This window comes from Cervus canadensis, chromosome 29 (genome assembly GCF_019320065.1).
Source record: "Cervus canadensis isolate Bull #8, Minnesota chromosome 29, ASM1932006v1, whole genome shotgun sequence".
Classification (NCBI taxonomy): Eukaryota; Metazoa; Chordata; class Mammalia; order Artiodactyla; family Cervidae; genus Cervus; species Cervus canadensis.
In genome coordinates this window covers 27,196,548-27,215,069 of record NC_057414.1, presented here as the reverse complement: position 1 = coordinate 27,215,069, position 18,522 = coordinate 27,196,548, and the positions used below count along the sequence as shown (strand labels likewise).

Below are 18,522 nucleotides of genomic sequence, written 5' to 3'. Positions count from 1 at the left end.
TTGGAGGTGCCCAGAAGGTGGCCGGACTGCAAAAGATTAGGCAGATTTCAGTGTTAAACCTGCACTCCCGGCTCTTAGAACTACATTTCCCATAAAGGTGGACTACATTTCCCATGAGGACGCGGCGCAAAGTGACAGCTTCCTGTCTCGAAGAAAGCGGCGTGGCCGACAACCGGAAGGTAAGTGTGCGGGTGTTGGGGGGTGAATTATTTTCTGGGTTCTACAAAGAGGAACGAACAGATGGGCAAGCAGATGGACGTTTCTGTCATTTCCCCTATGCTCCCTTTTCTGTACCTTGATCTTTTCAGGAGAGCACTCTTTTGAGTATGGAAGTGGAACCTCGCTAAAGACCCTGTGTTTTTGTGTCTGGTGTTTCTTGTAGCAGTTGTCAGAAACGTGCAGCAGTTAGGAGCTTGTTTACTTCGATTTCTTGAGGCCCCTGGGACCGCGGAGTGTAGTCTCTTCTGCCTCAGAATTCGTTTGCTCATGAAACCAAATATTAGTTAGAAGTGGAGATTCCGGTAGTATGTGGAGTGGGGAGGTGTGGCAACAGTTTCCCCCCAAATTTGAACATTGGTTTGATAATTTGGTGACCCCTTTCCTGGACTTCCGTGGTGGCTCAGCTGGTATGAAGAATCTGCCCACAATGCGGGACAGCTGGTTCGATTCCTGGGTTGGGAGGATCCCCTGGAGATGAGAAAGGGTACCCACTCCAGTATTCTGGGCTGGAGATTTCCATGGACCGTATACCATGGGGTCGCAGTCAGACACGACTGAGCGACTTTTACTTCCCTTCCTCCTATTACACAGCTGCTTGAGAACCACTGCGCTTCACCCTGAGGGGAGCTGGCGTTCTGGGGAAAACTACTGAGTCAGTTCCCTTTTACCAAAAATGTTTTACTACCGGTTTAATACCTTTGGTCTAGTTAATTGGTTTCATAAGGTAGGTAATATTGGGGTTTGAAAAATATATGAAGAGGCAAACCATTGAGAGTTTTTTTTTTTAACTATTTGTATGTAAAAAATGCTATGTTTGTGTTAACTTTTAAAAAGAGGTACAAACTACCTTGAATCCCACTACCTGGAGTTAGGTGTGTTGATCTTTCCTTGTGCTTTGTGTGGGCAGTCAGACAGTGTGTGCGGCCTGTATGCTTGATCTAATTTTCCTTTTTCTATTAGCTTCCCATATATTTCCAATGACTAATGTCTAATTACTTCACTATTGGACAGTTGGCAGTTTCTACTTATTTGCAGTGAATGTTGCATGTATCTTTGAGCCACTGATTATTTCTCTCCCTGATGAATGCTTAACAATGGAACTGGGTGAATGAATGATGTAACTTAAATATTACAGTGAAAATGTATTTTAGCAGATAGTAATGGTCAAGGTCATTCGTTTTTGTTACATGGCTGTTTTTCCCTTGAACAAGCAAGCTATTTCTGCTGTCACTCTTCTGGCTTAAATGCTAAACCTGACAGCCCCCAGGTTTTAGGTATTATTGGAACAGAAGTGAAGAACAAACAGATCCAAGAGTTCAGATGAGCTCAGTTAGTGATTTGACCCCAACAACCAGATTTATTTTGGTTGTTATGTCTGCATCTGGCTCCAGCTGCTAAAAGTTTGAAGCTCTGTTGTAGTGTGGCAATAGCTTTCAAATGACAGACATGATCTCTAAGAAAATCTCAGAGGCAAATTATAAAAAGTATGGCATTCCAGAAGTGACAAACGGAGGGCAACATATTACTGAAATAATTGTGAAACAAAACTTGGGTTAGAACTTTGCATGGGATATTTTGCTATTATTGAGCATCTATTAAAAAACATTTAACATGGTTAGTGGAATTACTGTATTCCTTTAGTAACAAAGGTTATCTTGCTCTTCCTTCATGTAGGATTGTGTGTAAAGGCCAGGTTTTTGTTCATTCCCTTTGGCTCTCATTTAGGTGCGGAGAGTATGTGTGCAGAGTATGATTGGAAGCAGAATCATAACCTAGGTTTGAGATTGCCTTTGGAAAATATTTAAGGGAAAATAAGGTCAAGTTCACAAATTTCCAAAAGTCTTTAATAGGTAAGCTTACTGCTCAGCAACTTTAAAAACACAATGATAAAAACAGCAACTCACACTGGCCAAAAGTAACAAGTTCATGAAACAAATAGTGCTGGCTTTGCTCACTAAGACAAAACAGAAAGCCTAGGTCTGTTTTTCTGGCATGATTCTTCTTGCAACTGCTAGATGTGATGGTCATTTGGAAGTTAAGTGGTAGATACCAATGTGACATATATCTAGGAAAGACCAGTGATGGGTGAAGTCCTTACTCTGTGTTCCATGGTATTTTGAGTTAGTTGTTTCTATTTAAATAAAAGGAGAGATACTAAGAACCAGATTATTGCAAACAATCCTGTGAAAGGAGAGACTAGTTTAAAAAAAAAAAAAAGACTTAAGAAGGAGAAAGAGGGAAGGAAGGAAGTTTCTTGGGCATCACACCATTTGCAAGGTCACAACGAACACCCCAGCGAAGGGCAGATCGTTTCTTCTCAGTTGGCACTAGGTAATTGTTGGGAACATATATATGCTGAGGCTTGGACTGGGCTTCTGCACGACAAAGCATCTGCTCTCGGATACCCCAGCGTAATTCCTTCCTGTGATCTTCACCAGGTAACCGCATGGAGTCCCAGTCTCGTTTATATTCAAAATAGCGGGCTACCCGGTCTATCTTGCCCCGGTTTCGGCTCAACTGGTCCAGCCTTGGGAGGATAAAGGACTTGGGCCGGCTGGCAACAATCAGGTCTTGTTCATAAGCTGGAGGGCCTATTTCTTCTCTTCGTAGATAGCAAATGAGCTGATCTTGAGAAATTCCTTGGTATTCACGTGGTAGACTAAATTTTTGTGAAATATCAACTGGAGATTCCCTGTCTTCCTGGAAGTGCAGATTCATCAGCCTTTGTCTTAAGTCCCAGACATCCATGTCACTTTCTGTACCAGACTCTGATTCACTGATCATTGACTCATCTGTCACTAATACTTCCCCACCTGGCTTTCGACGCAGCACCTTTCTCTTCATAACTGGCTTTCGGAGTCTTTGGGAGGTCTCTGAGACTGCTTCTGAAGGGGCATTGCTTTCTATGTGTGGGTAATGCAGTTGTGCAGGAAAAGCAGGTCGCTTTCCTGAGGTTACTGAGGCTTTACTGTAGGGATCATACAGGATGGACTGGGCTTCTCTCCTGACATCTCCCTCACCGTGGCCTGCACAGATATGAGTGTAAGCTTTAGCGGCTACTAGCATTCGTTCTTCTGGATCCATATCAGCCCATTTTAGTCCATCAGGTCCCACAAGTTCCTCCACTGCTTCTCCTACACTGAAGGACCTTCTGTAAGAGAAAATCACTGATTAGACCTCTGATAATAAACTTCCAGCTCAAACACCATTCCCTTCCTATGTACTATTTTATAGCAGTGAAACAGAACAGTCATAAGTACAACAGTTAAGTATGTGGTAAAATACAGATTAGTACAGGCAGTAAGGGAGCACTTTGGAGGGGCAGTAACTCAGTTTAGTTCAGTCGCTCTGTCGTCTTTGACTCTTTGCGACCCCATGGACTGTGGCACACCAGGCTTCCCTGTCCATGACCAACTCCTGGAGCTTGCTCACTCAGGTCCATCGAGTCGGTGATGCCTCCAACCATCTCATCCTCTGTCGTCCCTTCTCCTCCTGCCTTCAATCTTTCCCAGCATCAGGGTCTTTTCCAATGAGTCAGTTCTTCCCAGCAGGTGGCCAGAGTATTGGAGTTTCAGCTTCAACATCAATCCTTCGAATGAATATTAAGGACCCATTTCCTTTAGGATGGACTGGTTTGATCTCCAGGCAGTCCAACGGACTCTTAAGAGTCGTTTCCACCACCACAGTTCAAAAGCATCAATTCTTAGGCTCTCAGCTTTCTTTAGAGTCCACTCTCACTTCCATACATGGCTACTGGAAAAATCATAGCTTTGGCTAGGCAGACCTTAGTTGCCAAAGTAATGTCTCTGCTTTTTAATATGCTGTCTACTTTGGTCATAGCTTTTCTTCCAAGAAGCAAGCGTCTTTTGATTTCATGGCTGCAGTCATTTTGCAGGCATTAACTCAACTCAGGGTTTATTACCCGCTTTCATTTCCAGGCTCTTCTTAATCACTCCCAATTTTACTGCCTGGAAGTCTGCCACCTTGAGTAGCTCCTAGGATAGGTGGGTTCTGGCATAAGAAAAGCTCAAGAGATTAATGATATGGGGCATAATGCTTCATGTACATTATCTAACTTGGACTTTAGAGGGACACTTTATGGACCCAGCACTGTTTTCGTGTGCTTTACATTTATTAACTCATGTAATCCTCACAGCTGTGGGATAAGTACTTTTAGTATCTCCTTTTCACAGATGAGTAGCATGAGGCATGGACAGATTAAATAGCCTAAGGTTACAGCGCTAGTAAGTGGTTGAGCTGGAATGCTAACTCAGGCAGTCTGGGTTCAGAGTCCATGCTTTTAACTGTGAGAGTGATTTGATCCAAAAGACCATCACAAGCACACACTCCTTATGCTTAAGTCCTTTAAGTACCCAAACCAAACACCCAATGCCAGTTTCCTGACTGGATCTAGAATGGGTAACTACTGCCCACTATTTCCTGTATCTCTGATATTTTTCTCAGGCTGAAAAATTAATACATATACATGTAGTTTAAAGCAAGGACTCCCCACCCCCTCACCCAAAGCAAGTTTCACTGTCAAAGGCAGCTTCTTATCATTTCTCCAGTAATTTTCCATATTCATATACACATTTTTATACCATAAAGAAACTCTTTTGAGTCCTAAACAGTCTTAGTGATCCAGCTGTGTCAGTGTCAGAAATAAGAGACTGACTTCATTGTTTAAAGGTATATAGAAGTCCAAGGTATGGACATACCATAATTTATTCAGCGTGTTCCAGAGTGATTTAATTTAGTGATTTCATTTTTGTTCTTAAAAACGAGTCTTATAACAAATACCTTGTTAAGTTTTACATACTTGTGCAAGCATATGTGTACATTCAATTTCTAGAAATGGAATAGGTGGGTCAAAGGCATGTGTGCACTCAATTTTCATAGCTGTTGCCTGATTCCCTCTAAAGAAGTACTGAGTGTGTATTCCAAAGCTTGTTTCTCGTTCCTCTCTTCAAGGTGGTATACTATCAAACACTCTCCTCTTTGCAGTCAGTTTGATGAAACAGCCCTCCTATATACTGGCATTTATTTAAATTGAGTAAATTTGAGCATCTTTGCATACATTTGTGAGATTTTTTTCCCTCTGTATGAAATATGCTTGTTTCCGTTTACCTCTCAGGTTGCTGGTATTTTCCTTATAGATCTTTATATGAAAGCTGAGTATATATGAAATACATACTATCATTACAGTTTTCTTCCAGTTCTAACTTCTGACCTTTGGCTGTTAGAAACATATTCTTAGGTGGTCGCAGTTTTTTGGGTTTCTGCAGCTCCTTACTTATGCCTTCCCTACTTCAAGATTGTAAGATGGTTATGTCATGTTTTCTCCTAATACTTGTATAGTTTCGTTTTTTACATTTAAATTTGTATCTGTCATAGAAACTCAAAGAGCAAAAAACTAAATGAGTTACCTAGACGTAAAGTAACCATCAGTCAAATATTGTCTAGTAGTGTCCCAGTTTATAGATGTAGGTACAGTTGTCCTCAGATTATTACAATACGTCAGGAATTTCAACACTGATATCTAAATTATATTATCCAGAGTGACTTTAGTTTTCCATCATGACAATTTTAACTACTAGAGGTACAGAAATCTCTTATCAGAACATGCATTAAATTTGACTTAGAAAGATCTTAATGCTTAATTACCTTCTTTGTGCCATCAAGCTGCTTAAAGGGGTAAAATCTTGATTCCAGATTCTACTTCCAATATGAAGTACAATCACTGACAAGTTTCTTCCACTGGGCCAGCTTGAGCTGCACCACCTTTAAGACAGAACTGTTTCAGATGACAGAACACACCACCCACCACAAGCACTAATTTTATCTGCAATATTAGAAAGCAGCAGAAACTTGACATAGACATAATACTCCATATAAAAAGATTTTATGATTGGAAGATAGCACAAATATAATGAGACATCAAAAGGAAATGTTTTAGGGGAAAAATATCAATGACATCAATCCTCCACCATCTCGGCTCATGAATAATAGACAATTGAAATCTACATTTCCCCTAAATTCTGACTACTTAAATGTTAACAATGCTAGCTGGATTTTTTTATTTTTTGTTTGATGCTACCTTCCTTTTTCACTGTGAATTGACCAGACATGATGGAAAAGAATAATATCTAGATGATCGATCCACAATAATGAAGCTAGGGCTTGTATCCCTGGGCAGAATCCAACGTCTATATATCCCTTAGGCCTCAAATTAAATCTTAGATACTGTTTGAATATAATGGAATGATAGATACCAACATCACCAAGGGAATCAGCACTAAAACTGTGTCTCTTTACTCTCTTTTCAGATAGGGTGGATCTCTTTGTATTTATTCCCGAGGTTGTCATATCATGGCTGAAAATGACGCAGACAGAATCCAGACTGAGAAACTCCTAAAGAGAGTACAGGAACTGGAGCAGGAGGTAAAGCGACTTAAAAAAGAACAGGCCACGAACAAGGACTCAAACATTCGAGAGAATTCTTCAGGAGCTGGGGGGAAAGCTAAGCGTGCCTTTGATTTCAGTGCTCACGGTCAAAGACATGTAGCTCTAAAGATCGCCTATCTGGGCTGGGGATATCAGGGCTTTGCCAGTCAGGAAAACACAAGCAATACAATTGAAGAGAAACTGTTTGAGGCTCTAACCAAGACTCGACTGGTAGAAAACAGGCAGACATCCAACTATCACCGGTGTGGGCGAACAGACAAAGGAGTTAGTGCCTTTGGACAGGTAAGGGCCATTGTCCTGTTTTGCAAAGCAAGCAATCCTAATACATTCTAGGTGTACATACTGAGGATTCAGATTATTTGTATCTCTAAATATCGTTCTCTTAATTCCACAGGTGATTTCTCTTGACCTACGTTCTCACTTTCCAAAGGGCAGGGATTCTGAGGATCTTAACTTAAAAGACGAAGTCAATGATGTGGCTACAGAGATCCGTTATACCCACATTCTCAACCGGGTATTGCCTCCAGACATCCGAGTGCTGGCCTGGGCTCCCGTAGAAACTAGCTTCAGTGCTAGGTTCAGCTGTCTTGAGCGGACCTACCGCTATTTTTTCCCTTGTGCTAACTTAGACATTGTAACCATGAACTATGCAGCTCAGAAGTATGTTGGCACACATGATTTTAGGAACTTATGTAAAATGGACGTAGCCAATGGGGTGATTAATTTTCAGAGGACCATCCTGTCTGCTCAAGTACAGCGAGTGGGCCAGAACCTGGCCGAGGAGGGATGGCAAGAACCCTTTCAGTTATGCCAGTTTGAAGTGACTGGTCAGGCGTTCCTTTATCATCAAGTCCGCTGTATGATGGCTATTCTTTTTCTGATTGGCCAAGGAATGGAGAAGCCAGAGGTTATTGATGAGCTGCTGAACATAGAGAAAAATCCCCAGAAGCCTCAATATAGGTAAGTTAAAAACACAAACCCAGACCGTCCCCCCCCAAAAAAACAGCTATTGCCCTTAGATATATTAGAATATATTTTAAAATATTCTTCCTCTCCCCACCATTGTCTAAAAAACTAAGTTTCTGATTCTCCCTTCATGAGGCTTTTACTCTAACTTGTAGAACGTTATGAACATGTAACAGTGATTACCTTTTCATTTTCTTCTGTCATTGTTCTGTCCCTTTAGTAAGTAACAAGTGTCTGGACCAGGCCCCTTAGATAGTTTTACAGCATTATGGTGGGGCCAAGTCAACTCACTTCTAGGTGACTTGTTACAATTGAAATTTTCCATAATGTAGATCAAGCCTAACTAAGTGATCCATGGTTTGCTGCGTTTTTCTTTTTTTAGTTATAAAGTTGTTCAACATGAGGGATGGTGTCATATCTTCTCAACTATTACATACTCCATATTGACAAAATTTCGCCCCTCCTCTTAAGCCAGCTGATCCTGTTTTTTAAGACCTGCTGGATGGCTGCTGTGTATTCTCATCCTGTTTCTTGTCTAGCATGGCTGTGGAATATCCTTTAGTCTTGTATGACTGTAAGTTTGAAAATATTAAGTGGATCTATGACCGGGAAGTTCAGGAGTTCAATGTTACCCACCTTCAGCAACTATGGGCTAATCATGCTGTGAAAACTCAGATGTTGTATAGCATGCTGCAAGGACTGGACTCTGTTGCACTGCCCTGTGGAACAGGTATGATGGGAACCAAAGTTATCCAGGGTTGTGGGGGAGGGAGATTCACAGAGTTTGGAAGTGATTCTGTTGTGGTAAAGTATCCACTATAATGCTTGACTGTATATATTACAGGACCAAAGATGGATGGAATGATAGAATGGAGAAATGTTAAGCCCTCTGTCATGAAGCAGACCAGTGCCTTTGTAGAAGGAGTGAAAATGCGCACTTATAAGCCCCTAATGGATCGTCCTAAATGCCAAGGATTAGAATCCCGGATCGAGCATTTTGTACGTAGGGGACGCATTGAACACCCACATTTATCCCATGAGGAAGAAACAAAAGCCAAAAGGGACTGTAGTGACACACTAGAGGAAGAAAATACTGTTTTTGAGAAGCCAACGAAGAGAATTTGTGTTGATGCAGAACTTAAAAGCATCATTTAACCACAGAAAACTCACCAAGATCTAGGAGGCAACAAAGCACCATTAGGCTAAAGAAGTCTTTCTTGAACAAGAAGTTTAAACATTCCGTCATTCCTGTCCAGGAGAACTAGAGGTAGGAGAAACAAGAAGAAATTTTTATTTTATTTTTTTAAATTTTAATTTTATCACTACAAATTTTATTCAGAAACCCATCTTTGTTTTTGGTTTTTTTTTTTTTTAATTCCCATTATGAACTGGTTTGGTCAATCAACTACAACACTCTCTAGCAGACATACGGTAGAAATGGCATGGCTCAGAATCGCCCGGACCTTTTCCGGTTTTTCGACTGCCTCCTGTCACGCTCCTGCCCTCTGCCACCTCCACCGCGGCAACCATGGTCTTGGGACCGAGAGCGATGCTCCTGGGAGCGGGACCGCGATCTATGCTTCTTGCGCGGGCGCCCATACAGCTCCCGTCGCAGGTCCCGGGAGATGGGCTTCAGGTGCATGAAGTTGCAGAAGCCGCCCCGCGTGCACTCTCCTATCTCGTACTGGCGGCAGCAGGCTTCTCTGAAGTCGGTCACTGGGGAGAGCTCGGCGTGGATCGGCTGGCCGTTAAACCAGCGGTTGTTCAAGTCAATCACAGCCTTTTCCGCGTCTTCTTCACGGCGAAACTTGATATACACGTTCCCCACGAGGTGGTCTCCAAGGTTGTCACAGACGTTCATCTCTTCCACCTCCCCATACTTCTCCTCCATTTCTGTGAAAACCTCCTCAAAGAATTCATCATAACGTTCTTGCATCTCTACATCGCTCACAGCACAGCGCAAACCGTCAGCAGACTGCGAAGAGTTTTGAGGGTTACGGTAAATGTTCAAGAGGGCAATGGTCTGGCTGAAGGTCGGTTTATTGTGCAACCGAGAACATCTGTCTCCATGACGACATGCTCCAATTTTGAAATAAAATGAACAGTTGACTTTGTCTTTCTCGGTGCCGAAGATGGAAGCCAAGTACTCCGCCATTTCCCACTCGCAGCCGACACCGCTGCCGACGCCGGAGACAAGAAGAAATTTTTAAATGGACATGTATTTACATACACCTGGGAACCTGTGCCTTGTGTTCAAATTCATTAAAACCAGAACCCACAAGTATCTGATTTGTTGTGCTGTTCTTTTTAAAAGCAAATGACACTACTCATCTGAGTTCTCATAAAGAGCTTTGCTCAAGTATCAAAACTTAAAAACAAAACATATATTTGATAAACTGGTTTAGTGAAAATGAGTTAAGTAGATAAAACACAGCATCTTTTACGAAGCTTATCCATCTATTAATAGCGCTATGTGAGCCACAAATGGTCTTTCTCCTTTAATTTTGAGGTAAAGATCCTTCTGTTTTTAGCATAATCATGGAGTGTAGCAAAATATTCCCACTTAAACATATAAGAACAAACCAAAGCATTTTATTTTTTTCAACTTTCTACCTTATTTCAATGTACTTTCACTGGCGTTAATTTTCAATTGAAAAAAACAAAAACAAAAACCTAGTAAAAGAACAGAGTTTAGGGAATCAAAAAAATCCACTCTAAAAAATGATACATGAGACAAAAAGCAACTAACTAAAAAGCCATGCTTAGGAGAGTCTATAGTAGAAGCAAAAGAGAAAGGATCAGGGTCTTTGATCTTAAGTGAAATCCTTTCAAGGTTAACATAGATGTATTATCAAATCTAGGAGAATAAGGATTTAGTGACACTATTTCTGGTAGTTGCCACAGAAAAACTCAAGACAAAAAAAAAGAAAAAACTCAGGACAATCATCACAAATGAAGCAAATCAGAAGTCCCCAAATGTAACTTTGCAGAATTATCTGTATTGTATAATACAATGTACAAACTCCAAAGTCTGACCCATGGTAAGGACTAAATGAATGTAAGAAGTAAAGCAGGGCTTAGCTTTTATTTTGGAAAACAATTATTTCAATAGGTTGTGAAGTTTAAACAAGATTTTATATACATAACATGCAAGTATATGTTACATATATAAATAAAACAGTGCTTTGCGAGAACTATTACACCATCCATTTCAACGTTCATGCAATACAAAACTACCTACCGAAGAGATAAACACAGAACAGAGGAAAGTAGGGACAGAAATGGAACAGGACACTGGGCTGGGTGGATTTCCAATACTAAAGCCCAAAGTGATTTTTTTTTTTTTAAATGGCATGTGTACTATACTATGATTAGCATGTTTTCTTTGCAGTCAAATTATTGCACACTTTTTCTTGAGTGTATGAAGACAAGTGTTTGCAAATAATAAAATATATAATTTAGCAAAATCCATAAGTAGCTGTCAGTTTCTTCTCTTTTTTAATGTAAAGAACTGATAATCCTTTCTCCTTACCTATAAGGGAAACCTTCACACAGATGCTAGAACAGCTTATATTTTGTAGATAAATACAGATATTATCTGCACCAAAATATCCAGCAGTATCTTGTCAAAGCCTGAAGCGATTAAGTATTCGATTGAGTTAGTTACAAATCAAAGGATTTCAAGAGTGGAAGGGAAGGGTTTAAAATTGGAAGAGGGGCTGGGTCACTAGTTAAGATTCTAAACTTTGCTGAGTTAGAACAAATTCCTCTACTTCTTGGAAGTGAAGCGTGTAGCTTCAAGCACGGCAATATTAGAACAAAAGAAAACAAAATACCCTAAAAAAAGATAACCATAATCCAAAGAAACAACAGACTAGTGGAAATTATATAACAGGTTCAAAAATCACTAATTCACATTCCTCTTAGAGAGTTATTAAAAGTGACACACACCAGCAGAATAGACGAAAGACAGACGATTTATCAAAGAAATCATGACTAATAAACATAAAAAGTTCCATCTCATCAATAATGCAAATAAAAACATTAAGTTATCCTTTTAGATTGGTAAGATTTTTTAATGCAGGGCAGAGTGTGGAGAAATTTACTCTTACACTCTGTACTGCTGAGGGGGGTGGGGGAGGGGGAACCGACAGTTTTTCTAGAGGGCACTCTGGCATTATGAACCAGAATTTATTTCTAATTGTTTTACAATGCTGTATTGGTTTCTGCCATGCTGTATTGGAATCAGCCATAAGTGTGTATCCCCTCCCTGTTTAGCCTCCCTCCCACCCTGAATCGGAATTTAAACTGTACCATTATTTCGAAGCCACAATCCATTTCCAAGAAATTATTCTAAGGAGATAAACTGGACAAGAATGCAAACATATACGTCTGCAAGTAACCACTACCATATTGTTTTCTGATGATGCGTTAGAAGAACAAATGTCCATCCATTAGGGGACAGGTTAAATAATATGGCATAGTAGAGCCACAGCAAGAAATATTATGCCCCCATTAAAAATGATAATGCATGTCTCCATTTGATATGGATCAAATGTCTTATTCCTGAAATACTAGGGACTGAGGCATGATCTGCTTTTTAAGTGAAAATGCTTTGTTATATTCAAAACAAATACACTTGACAGTCATGTAAATATCTGAAGTAAACCCAAATAGGAACACTGATTTTTAATCTGTGGCTGACAGAATCGCGAGTATTTTCTTCCTTTTTTAGTATGTATTTACCAGTGCTTGGATTTCTAAAAATAATGAAACTGTATAACTTTTATAACCAGGAAAAAGAAAGTTTTTTTGTTTTTTTTTTTCATTCTGGGCAAGACTAAAGGGTTCTTCAATTCTACACGCTATCCTAACTCACTAGGCAAAGAGTTTCTCGCACTGTAACATACAGAATTTGACAAAGGTGAAACCAACTGGAAGGGGAGAAGAGGTTTCTCCCTTCACAATGACAACACAGAGTCTGCACCAGCTGGCCCGGGGCGTGGTCACCGTCTCGCACGCTCGGGGCCAGCCTCCGAGGAAGCTGACTCCTCCGCGGGCACGGGTCCCGCCGCCCCAAAGCCCGGTCCCCTCGCAGAGCCGGGTGGACGGACCACTGGGGTCCTCGCCGCGGCAGCCGCCCGGCGGGCAGTGGACAGGCAGTGGGAGCATAACGTGACCTCGGGGTTCGGGCGCGCCGGAGGCACGCACGGCACCGCTCACACGTGCCCCCAGAGGCCGCACACCTGGGCTCTGCACTGAGCGCCCGGGGGACCGGCAACCAGAGGAGGGAGACTCCAACTCCTCGCTACTCAGAGCCCCATCTCTACAGCCGTGGGCGGGCGGCAGGCCCTGGGGGGGCCCCGTGTACCACTTCTCCCCTTATGTGCCCGCTTACCTGCCCAGCCGATGTCCGTCGGCCGCACCGAGTCCCGCGGCGCGGCTATCTCACCACCGCAGGTTTCAGTTAGCTTCCCGCAGCTCACACAGGCCTACCGGCCACAAACGCGTCCAAGCTGCCGTTAACGGTCCGGCCGCCCAGGTTTAAACCCGAAGAGCCAACAGTCCGGCCCCCCCAGGCCCCACATTCCGTCTTCTTATTGGCCCATAGTTAACGTCTTCAAAGTCTACATCCTGATTGGTGCGTATCTTCTCTTGGCTCTCCCCCACGGGCGGGAGGAGGCCTGGGACTCGCGGCTCGGATTCGGCGAGGTCCGCGCGCCGCCAAGCTCCAGCGCGTAACCCGGAACCACCGCGGCGTCGCCAAGCAGGTGACCCGAAGGGGAGGGGCGGACTTCTGAGGCTCGGTTAACTCTCGAGGTTACCGAACAGCGAGATAGCTGGATTTTGGGAGAGGCGTTCTGAACGTTCCGTCTACGTCAGGGGAATCAATCTCTTCCCTCTTTTAGAGCCCTCTACCCCGATTCCGCCTTTTCCACAGCCCTCTCCTCCCCACTTCACCCCACCCGACTCCGCAGCAGTCTCCCTGGAGTCTGACAAGCGCAGTTTCCGTATAAAGACCCGTATAAAGCGCAGTCCTTTCCCTGGCTTCCTAGGCTCTCTGATTTGACCCATTGTGTGTCTCCAGCGCTTGCCAACGTGACTCAAAATGATTCCGCCACTCCGACTTCCTTGCTAGAAGCAGCCCTCGCTTAAGCTCAAATGCTTCCTTCTACTCCCTTCCCATAATCTTAACCCTTAAGTGCTGTTTTGTTTACATACCTGGGAAAAAAACGTTCTAGGGCTTTGGGAATTCTTGAGGGTGAGGCCTAGAAGAGAAAAAGGGTAGAGGTCTTCACAGCCCAAGGTCCCAGTCACCTCCCTGCAACCTGTGTAAAGCAACTTGTCCTTCCAAGTCCTGAGCGTTCTATACCCCACCTCATGCAAATAGAAAGGTGACAGATTTAATTTACACGATTTCTTAAATTCAGGATTGAGAGGGAGAATATGATCTTTAACCTTTTCCTCCAAACTTCAGTTATCCCTTACTCTTACCACCTTTTTCCTAGGACCTGTGCACTTTGGATTGTTGAGGTAAAAGGAATAAACAGAGGAGAAGATGGCAGAAGTCCTTTTGCAAAGGTCTGAATGACCCTACCCCTAGATCTCCAGTGTCTGAACACGGCTTTAGCGCACATTCTTTTCTCATGAACAAAATATCCCATTTTGTGGTTTGGTCATCTCATCGCTGCATGTCTTTTTCATTGGCATTGAATCTCTACTTTGTCTTAGAAACAAGAGTGGACAGAATCATTTTTCTTAACCATTGCTTTGCTCATTCAACAAACTCCTTACACACATCCCTTATTAATTTCTTGTCCTTTTTGTTAGAATTTTATCTTTGAAACCCTTTAATAACTTGAAGCATCTATCTCCTGTCGCATTTCAGGTGGAACCGTGTCTTCTAAGTCCTTGTTTTTTGATGGACCACTTCATTTTCTAGCTTTGTCTAGATCTGATTTGATAATCCCCATGATTCCTTAAAATCCATAACCCAGGCCAAGAAAACAACCAGGGTCATCTAAACTACAGTAAATGGAAGAAAATCCTATTCTGGCAAAGCAAACTGCATCTTCAAAAAAATGTAGTGAGGAAAATTTCAAACATATGGAAAAAATGCAGCTACATGACCTCAGTGCCCAGCTCCAACAATTATTAACTTCTGGCCAATCTACGTATGGGTGTGAGAGTTGGACCATAAAGAAGGCTGAGCACTGAAGAATTGATGCTTTTTGAACTGTGGTGTTGCAGAAGACTCTTGAGAGTCCCTTGGACTGCAAAGAGATCAAACCAGTCAATCCTAAAGAAAATCAGTCCTGAATATTCATTGGGAGAACTGATGCTGAAGCTGAAGCTCCAGTACTTTGGCCACCTGATGGCGAAGAGCTGACTCACTGGAAAAGACCCTGATGCTGGGAAAGATTGAAGGCAGGAGGAGGAGGAGATGACTGAGGATGAGATGGTTGAATGGCCTCACGACTCAATGGACATGAGTTTGAGCAAGCTCCTGGAAATGGTGAAGGACAGGGAAGTCTGGCGTGCTGCAGTCCATAGGGTCGCAAGGAGTCAGACAAAACTGAGAGATTGAATAGCAATCTCATCACTTCTATATCACTATCCATATAACTCCCGTATTTATTTGAAGCACATATCAAGCATCAAAAATCTATAAATATATCAGTATGATTTCTAAAAACATAAAGGACTTTTAAAAAGCATAACCACAATCTTATCATATCTAAAATATTTAATATATTTCCTTAGTTTCTACTTGTGCATAGTTTTGTTTTTTTTCCCCTTTACTGTACTTGTTTAACCTAGGATCCTATCCAGTTCACACATTGTGATTGGTTGATAGTTGTGGTTGGTTGTGATTGGTTGTAATTGGTTCAAGCTTCTCTTATTCTACACGTCCACCTCCATATTTCTCCCTTGCATTTCCTTTGAAGGAGCCTGGTTGTTGGTCCTGTGGTGTTTCACATAATCTGAATTTTGCTGATTGTGTTTAAGTGATGTAGATTAACATAGCTTCCTTACCTTTTGGTGGTAACACAGCCCTTTTCCAGATGCTTTCCCTGATTCAGCCTAACTGGTTTAATTAACCCATCTGTGTCTTTGTACATTCAAATATTGCTTTCAACTAGTTACATACTTATGCTTAAGTTAATCACTCCTTTGTGATATCTCTGCTTACCTCAGCCCTTTGTTGACATATTCAAACTCCTTCAGTGTAGCCCTCTCTTACTTCTTACTTGCATGTATGTGGCTAATAGTGTAAGGAATAAGTGAGAATGAGATCTTCCAGGAGAGAAGAGAGAGTGAATTAGAAGGCAGCTGCTCTCTTCTTCAAAGCCTCATCTGTTGAACTCTGGGAGGCTGCCCTATCCTGCTTCTGCTCCTGCCACTTTCCTACCTTTCAACGTTGCTGGTCCCCAGAGAGTGGTTCTTCCCTGCCTACCCCCCCTTAAAGAGCTTAAATAATTTTGTTACTTCCTCTATTCATTTTATGTGAGATAATTTCAAAAACCTTTAATTTCAATCCTACCTCTCTCCTGAGTTTTTAAAATGTATCTTATCTGCATACTCTAATTTCTACATGGATATTTTTTCATCTTTCCAAATGCAACATATCTGAAACCTACTCATCTTTCCCCTCTGGATTCACCCGTGTGATTTCCAAGGGTGAATGGTATTATCATTTCCTTGTATTTTCACTCCTGATGGGATGATCATTTTTCACTCTTTCTCATCCCCATCTATCTCTTAAATATAAGTTCTGTCGTTTTGTTCCCTTGTAAAGTCTCATCTCTTCCTTACATTTTCTTTTCACTCCTAATCACTAGTTCAGCCCTAATTATTTTGTTCTTGGATTCTTTCAGAGACATTTAATAATACTGAAGGATATGGCATAGAAGCTAAGACTGTAAGCTACGGGGTCATGTTATCTGGGCTCAAATTCTGACTCCTCCACTCCCTGGATTTGTGACCTGGGCAGGTTATGTAGATTCTGTTTTCTCATTTTAAAAATGGAGATGATAATTTGACTTCCTTCATATGGTTTTTGTGAGAATTAAATGAGAAAAGCTAGCATAGTGTCTATGAAATAATAGCTCACTGTATTATAAATATTGTATATTATTCTTTAGTATATAAAATTCTTTATTATTCTTATTAGAAAAATAGCTCTTGGCCTTCCCTTTTATTCTCTTGGCTCAGTCCATCCTATATGTCATTGCCATATGAGTCTAAAACGTTAATTAAGTTATTCTGCTTAAGCACCTGCAGTGGTCTCTTGTCAGAGTACATTCAGCCTCCCTGGGACTCTGTACCATCTTGAGCCATCATGCCGTTTCAGCCTGATTTCCCAGGTACCCTCTACTCAAGCTTCCCATTCTGGTTAGTCTTGTTTCTTCAGTCCCCTCAAAGCTACTTGGTTTGTTGGATTTCTTTACTCTGCATCTTCTTGAGCCATCATGCCTTTTCAGCCTGATTTTTCAGGTCCTAGGATTTCCTTACCTTATCTAAATTATCCTCTTCTCTCAAATTCTATACCTCTTGAATGTTCATTGCCAATTTATCCCTTCCACTAAGTCAGCCCTGATTACTTTCAGCCTTTGGAATCTGACCTGTTTTGAAATTCATATAGCACTTACTTTTATTTCTTATTTAACATCTAAAATACCTAGACTGAGACTGTTAATATTCTGTTTGGTTTAATCTTATCTTTTCATCCCAAGGTGCTCATTCCATTCTAGTCTTACTTTTTGATACTTCATAATAGGAGCCCTTCACCAGTCTGCTTACTGAGCATTCACATATCAGCAGTGAAGGATGCTGATGATACGGATGATATCATCATCCATATGTATGTATGCCAAGGATGTACATTTCTCCTAGTGCTTATATAGGGCCTTCTTTGCTCACCTCTCTTTCTCTCCTTTTTTTTTTAGCAGTCGCAAAGGCAGTGGTTGCAAAGGAAACAGTGAAGAGTCAGAAATCAGGAGACCAGAGTTCTGTTCCCAGTAAGTTGCTATCATAATTGGGACAAGTTAGTTTCTCTGTGTTTGTTTTCTCAGTTATTAAATGGAATTACATTAGATATTATGTTAATTGCTTTCAGTTCTCAAATCCTTTCATTTTAAATCTATTTAAAGGGCCAACTCAAGTATGTTATTCCCAATCATTCTTATTTATATCCTAAGCCCTGGTACTCATACCATGCTTTTTATTCTTATTACTTTTCCAAGTATGTATTTCTTATCCTCCCAAGAAGATTCAGCTCTTTAAGGGCAGTATATGCATACATGTCTCATATTTGGTATTATTTACCGCAACTATCAAAGCTATGTGTATAATGAAATTAAGTATTGTTGAATTAAATTATTATGGGGATGGGAAGACTCTTCCACCAGCAAAGGAGACTCCAGAATGTAGAGGCTCCGCATCCCTACATTATCATCCCATCTTATAGTGTCCTATTCTTTTCTAATTGTAGATACACAGTATGAGGTTCTGTGTTTGGTTTTCAGCAATTTCAGCCCTTAGCTCCAGGAGGAGCTAAAGGTCTGCATGGCACACGTAGAAGCTTCCAGTCATTTATGTGGTTCTTGAGCTGGAAATTTCAAATCCCCAAAGTCATCCTTTTACCACATTGTCTGACACGGGGAGTAACTAGGTAATCTTAATTGTTAGATCTCCACATAAAAGTTTCAAAGTATAAAGACACAGTCATCTGATGCTTGTTTCTTGAAAGTGGCTGATTAGGAGTATTGAGTGGAGATACACTGCTTATCTCTATTTCCAGATCTTGGCATGGACTGTCACTGCTCTCTATACTACTGGAAATAGTCATTAGTATCTTTAAATCTAATC

General features: G+C 41.4%; 4 protein-coding genes across 7 annotated transcripts in view; 1 reads left to right on the top strand and 3 right to left on the bottom strand.

Annotated features, from left to right (window-relative positions):
• Positions 1-13,117, bottom strand: part of LOC122430558 (pre-mRNA-splicing factor RBM22-like) — a 44,030-nt gene extending 30,913 nt beyond the window's left edge. Inside the window, exon 1 of the mRNA XM_043451190.1 lies at positions 13,049-13,117. The gene's annotated coding sequence lies outside the window, so the exon portion shown is untranslated. The remainder of the gene's footprint in view (positions 1-13,048) is intronic.
• Positions 134-8,805, top strand: PUS3 (pseudouridine synthase 3). 2 transcript variants are annotated; one of them, XM_043451188.1, is made up of 5 exons: positions 134-179; positions 6,546-6,966; positions 7,079-7,644; positions 8,190-8,380; positions 8,495-8,805. In XM_043451188.1, the coding sequence occupies exons 2-5, from the start codon at positions 6,589-6,591 to the stop codon at positions 8,803-8,805; spliced, it is 1,446 nt and encodes a 481-aa protein (XP_043307123.1). In that variant the 5' UTR covers positions 134-179; positions 6,546-6,588. The 2 variants fall into 2 exon arrangements, with proteins under 2 accessions (XP_043307123.1, XP_043307122.1); XM_043451187.1 differs by lacking the exon at positions 134-179 and adding an exon at positions 2,046-2,069.
• On the bottom strand, positions 2,045-13,098 carry LOC122430559 (hydrolethalus syndrome protein 1 homolog). 3 transcript variants are annotated; one of them, XM_043451193.1, is made up of 5 exons: positions 13,049-13,092; positions 8,821-8,911; positions 8,287-8,369; positions 5,884-6,000; positions 2,045-3,370 (listed from the first exon to the last, which is right to left on the bottom strand). In XM_043451193.1, the coding sequence occupies exons 4-5, from the start codon at positions 5,895-5,897 to the stop codon at positions 2,440-2,442; spliced, it is 945 nt and encodes a 314-aa protein (XP_043307128.1). In that variant the 5' UTR covers positions 5,898-6,000; positions 8,287-8,369; positions 8,821-8,911; positions 13,049-13,092; the 3' UTR covers positions 2,045-2,439. The 3 variants fall into 3 exon arrangements, with proteins under 3 accessions (XP_043307128.1, XP_043307127.1, XP_043307129.1); XM_043451192.1 differs by lacking the exon at positions 8,287-8,369 and having other exon boundaries at positions 13,049-13,098; XM_043451194.1 differs by lacking the exon at positions 13,049-13,092 and having other exon boundaries at positions 8,821-8,950.
• LOC122430561 (splicing factor U2AF 35 kDa subunit-like) lies at positions 8,968-11,753 on the bottom strand. The gene has a single exon (XM_043451196.1). It carries the CDS (start codon positions 9,803-9,805, stop codon positions 9,098-9,100), a length of 708 nt encoding a protein of 235 aa, XP_043307131.1. The 5' UTR covers positions 9,806-11,753; the 3' UTR covers positions 8,968-9,097.
• Positions 13,118-18,522: the final 5,405 nt, after the last annotated feature.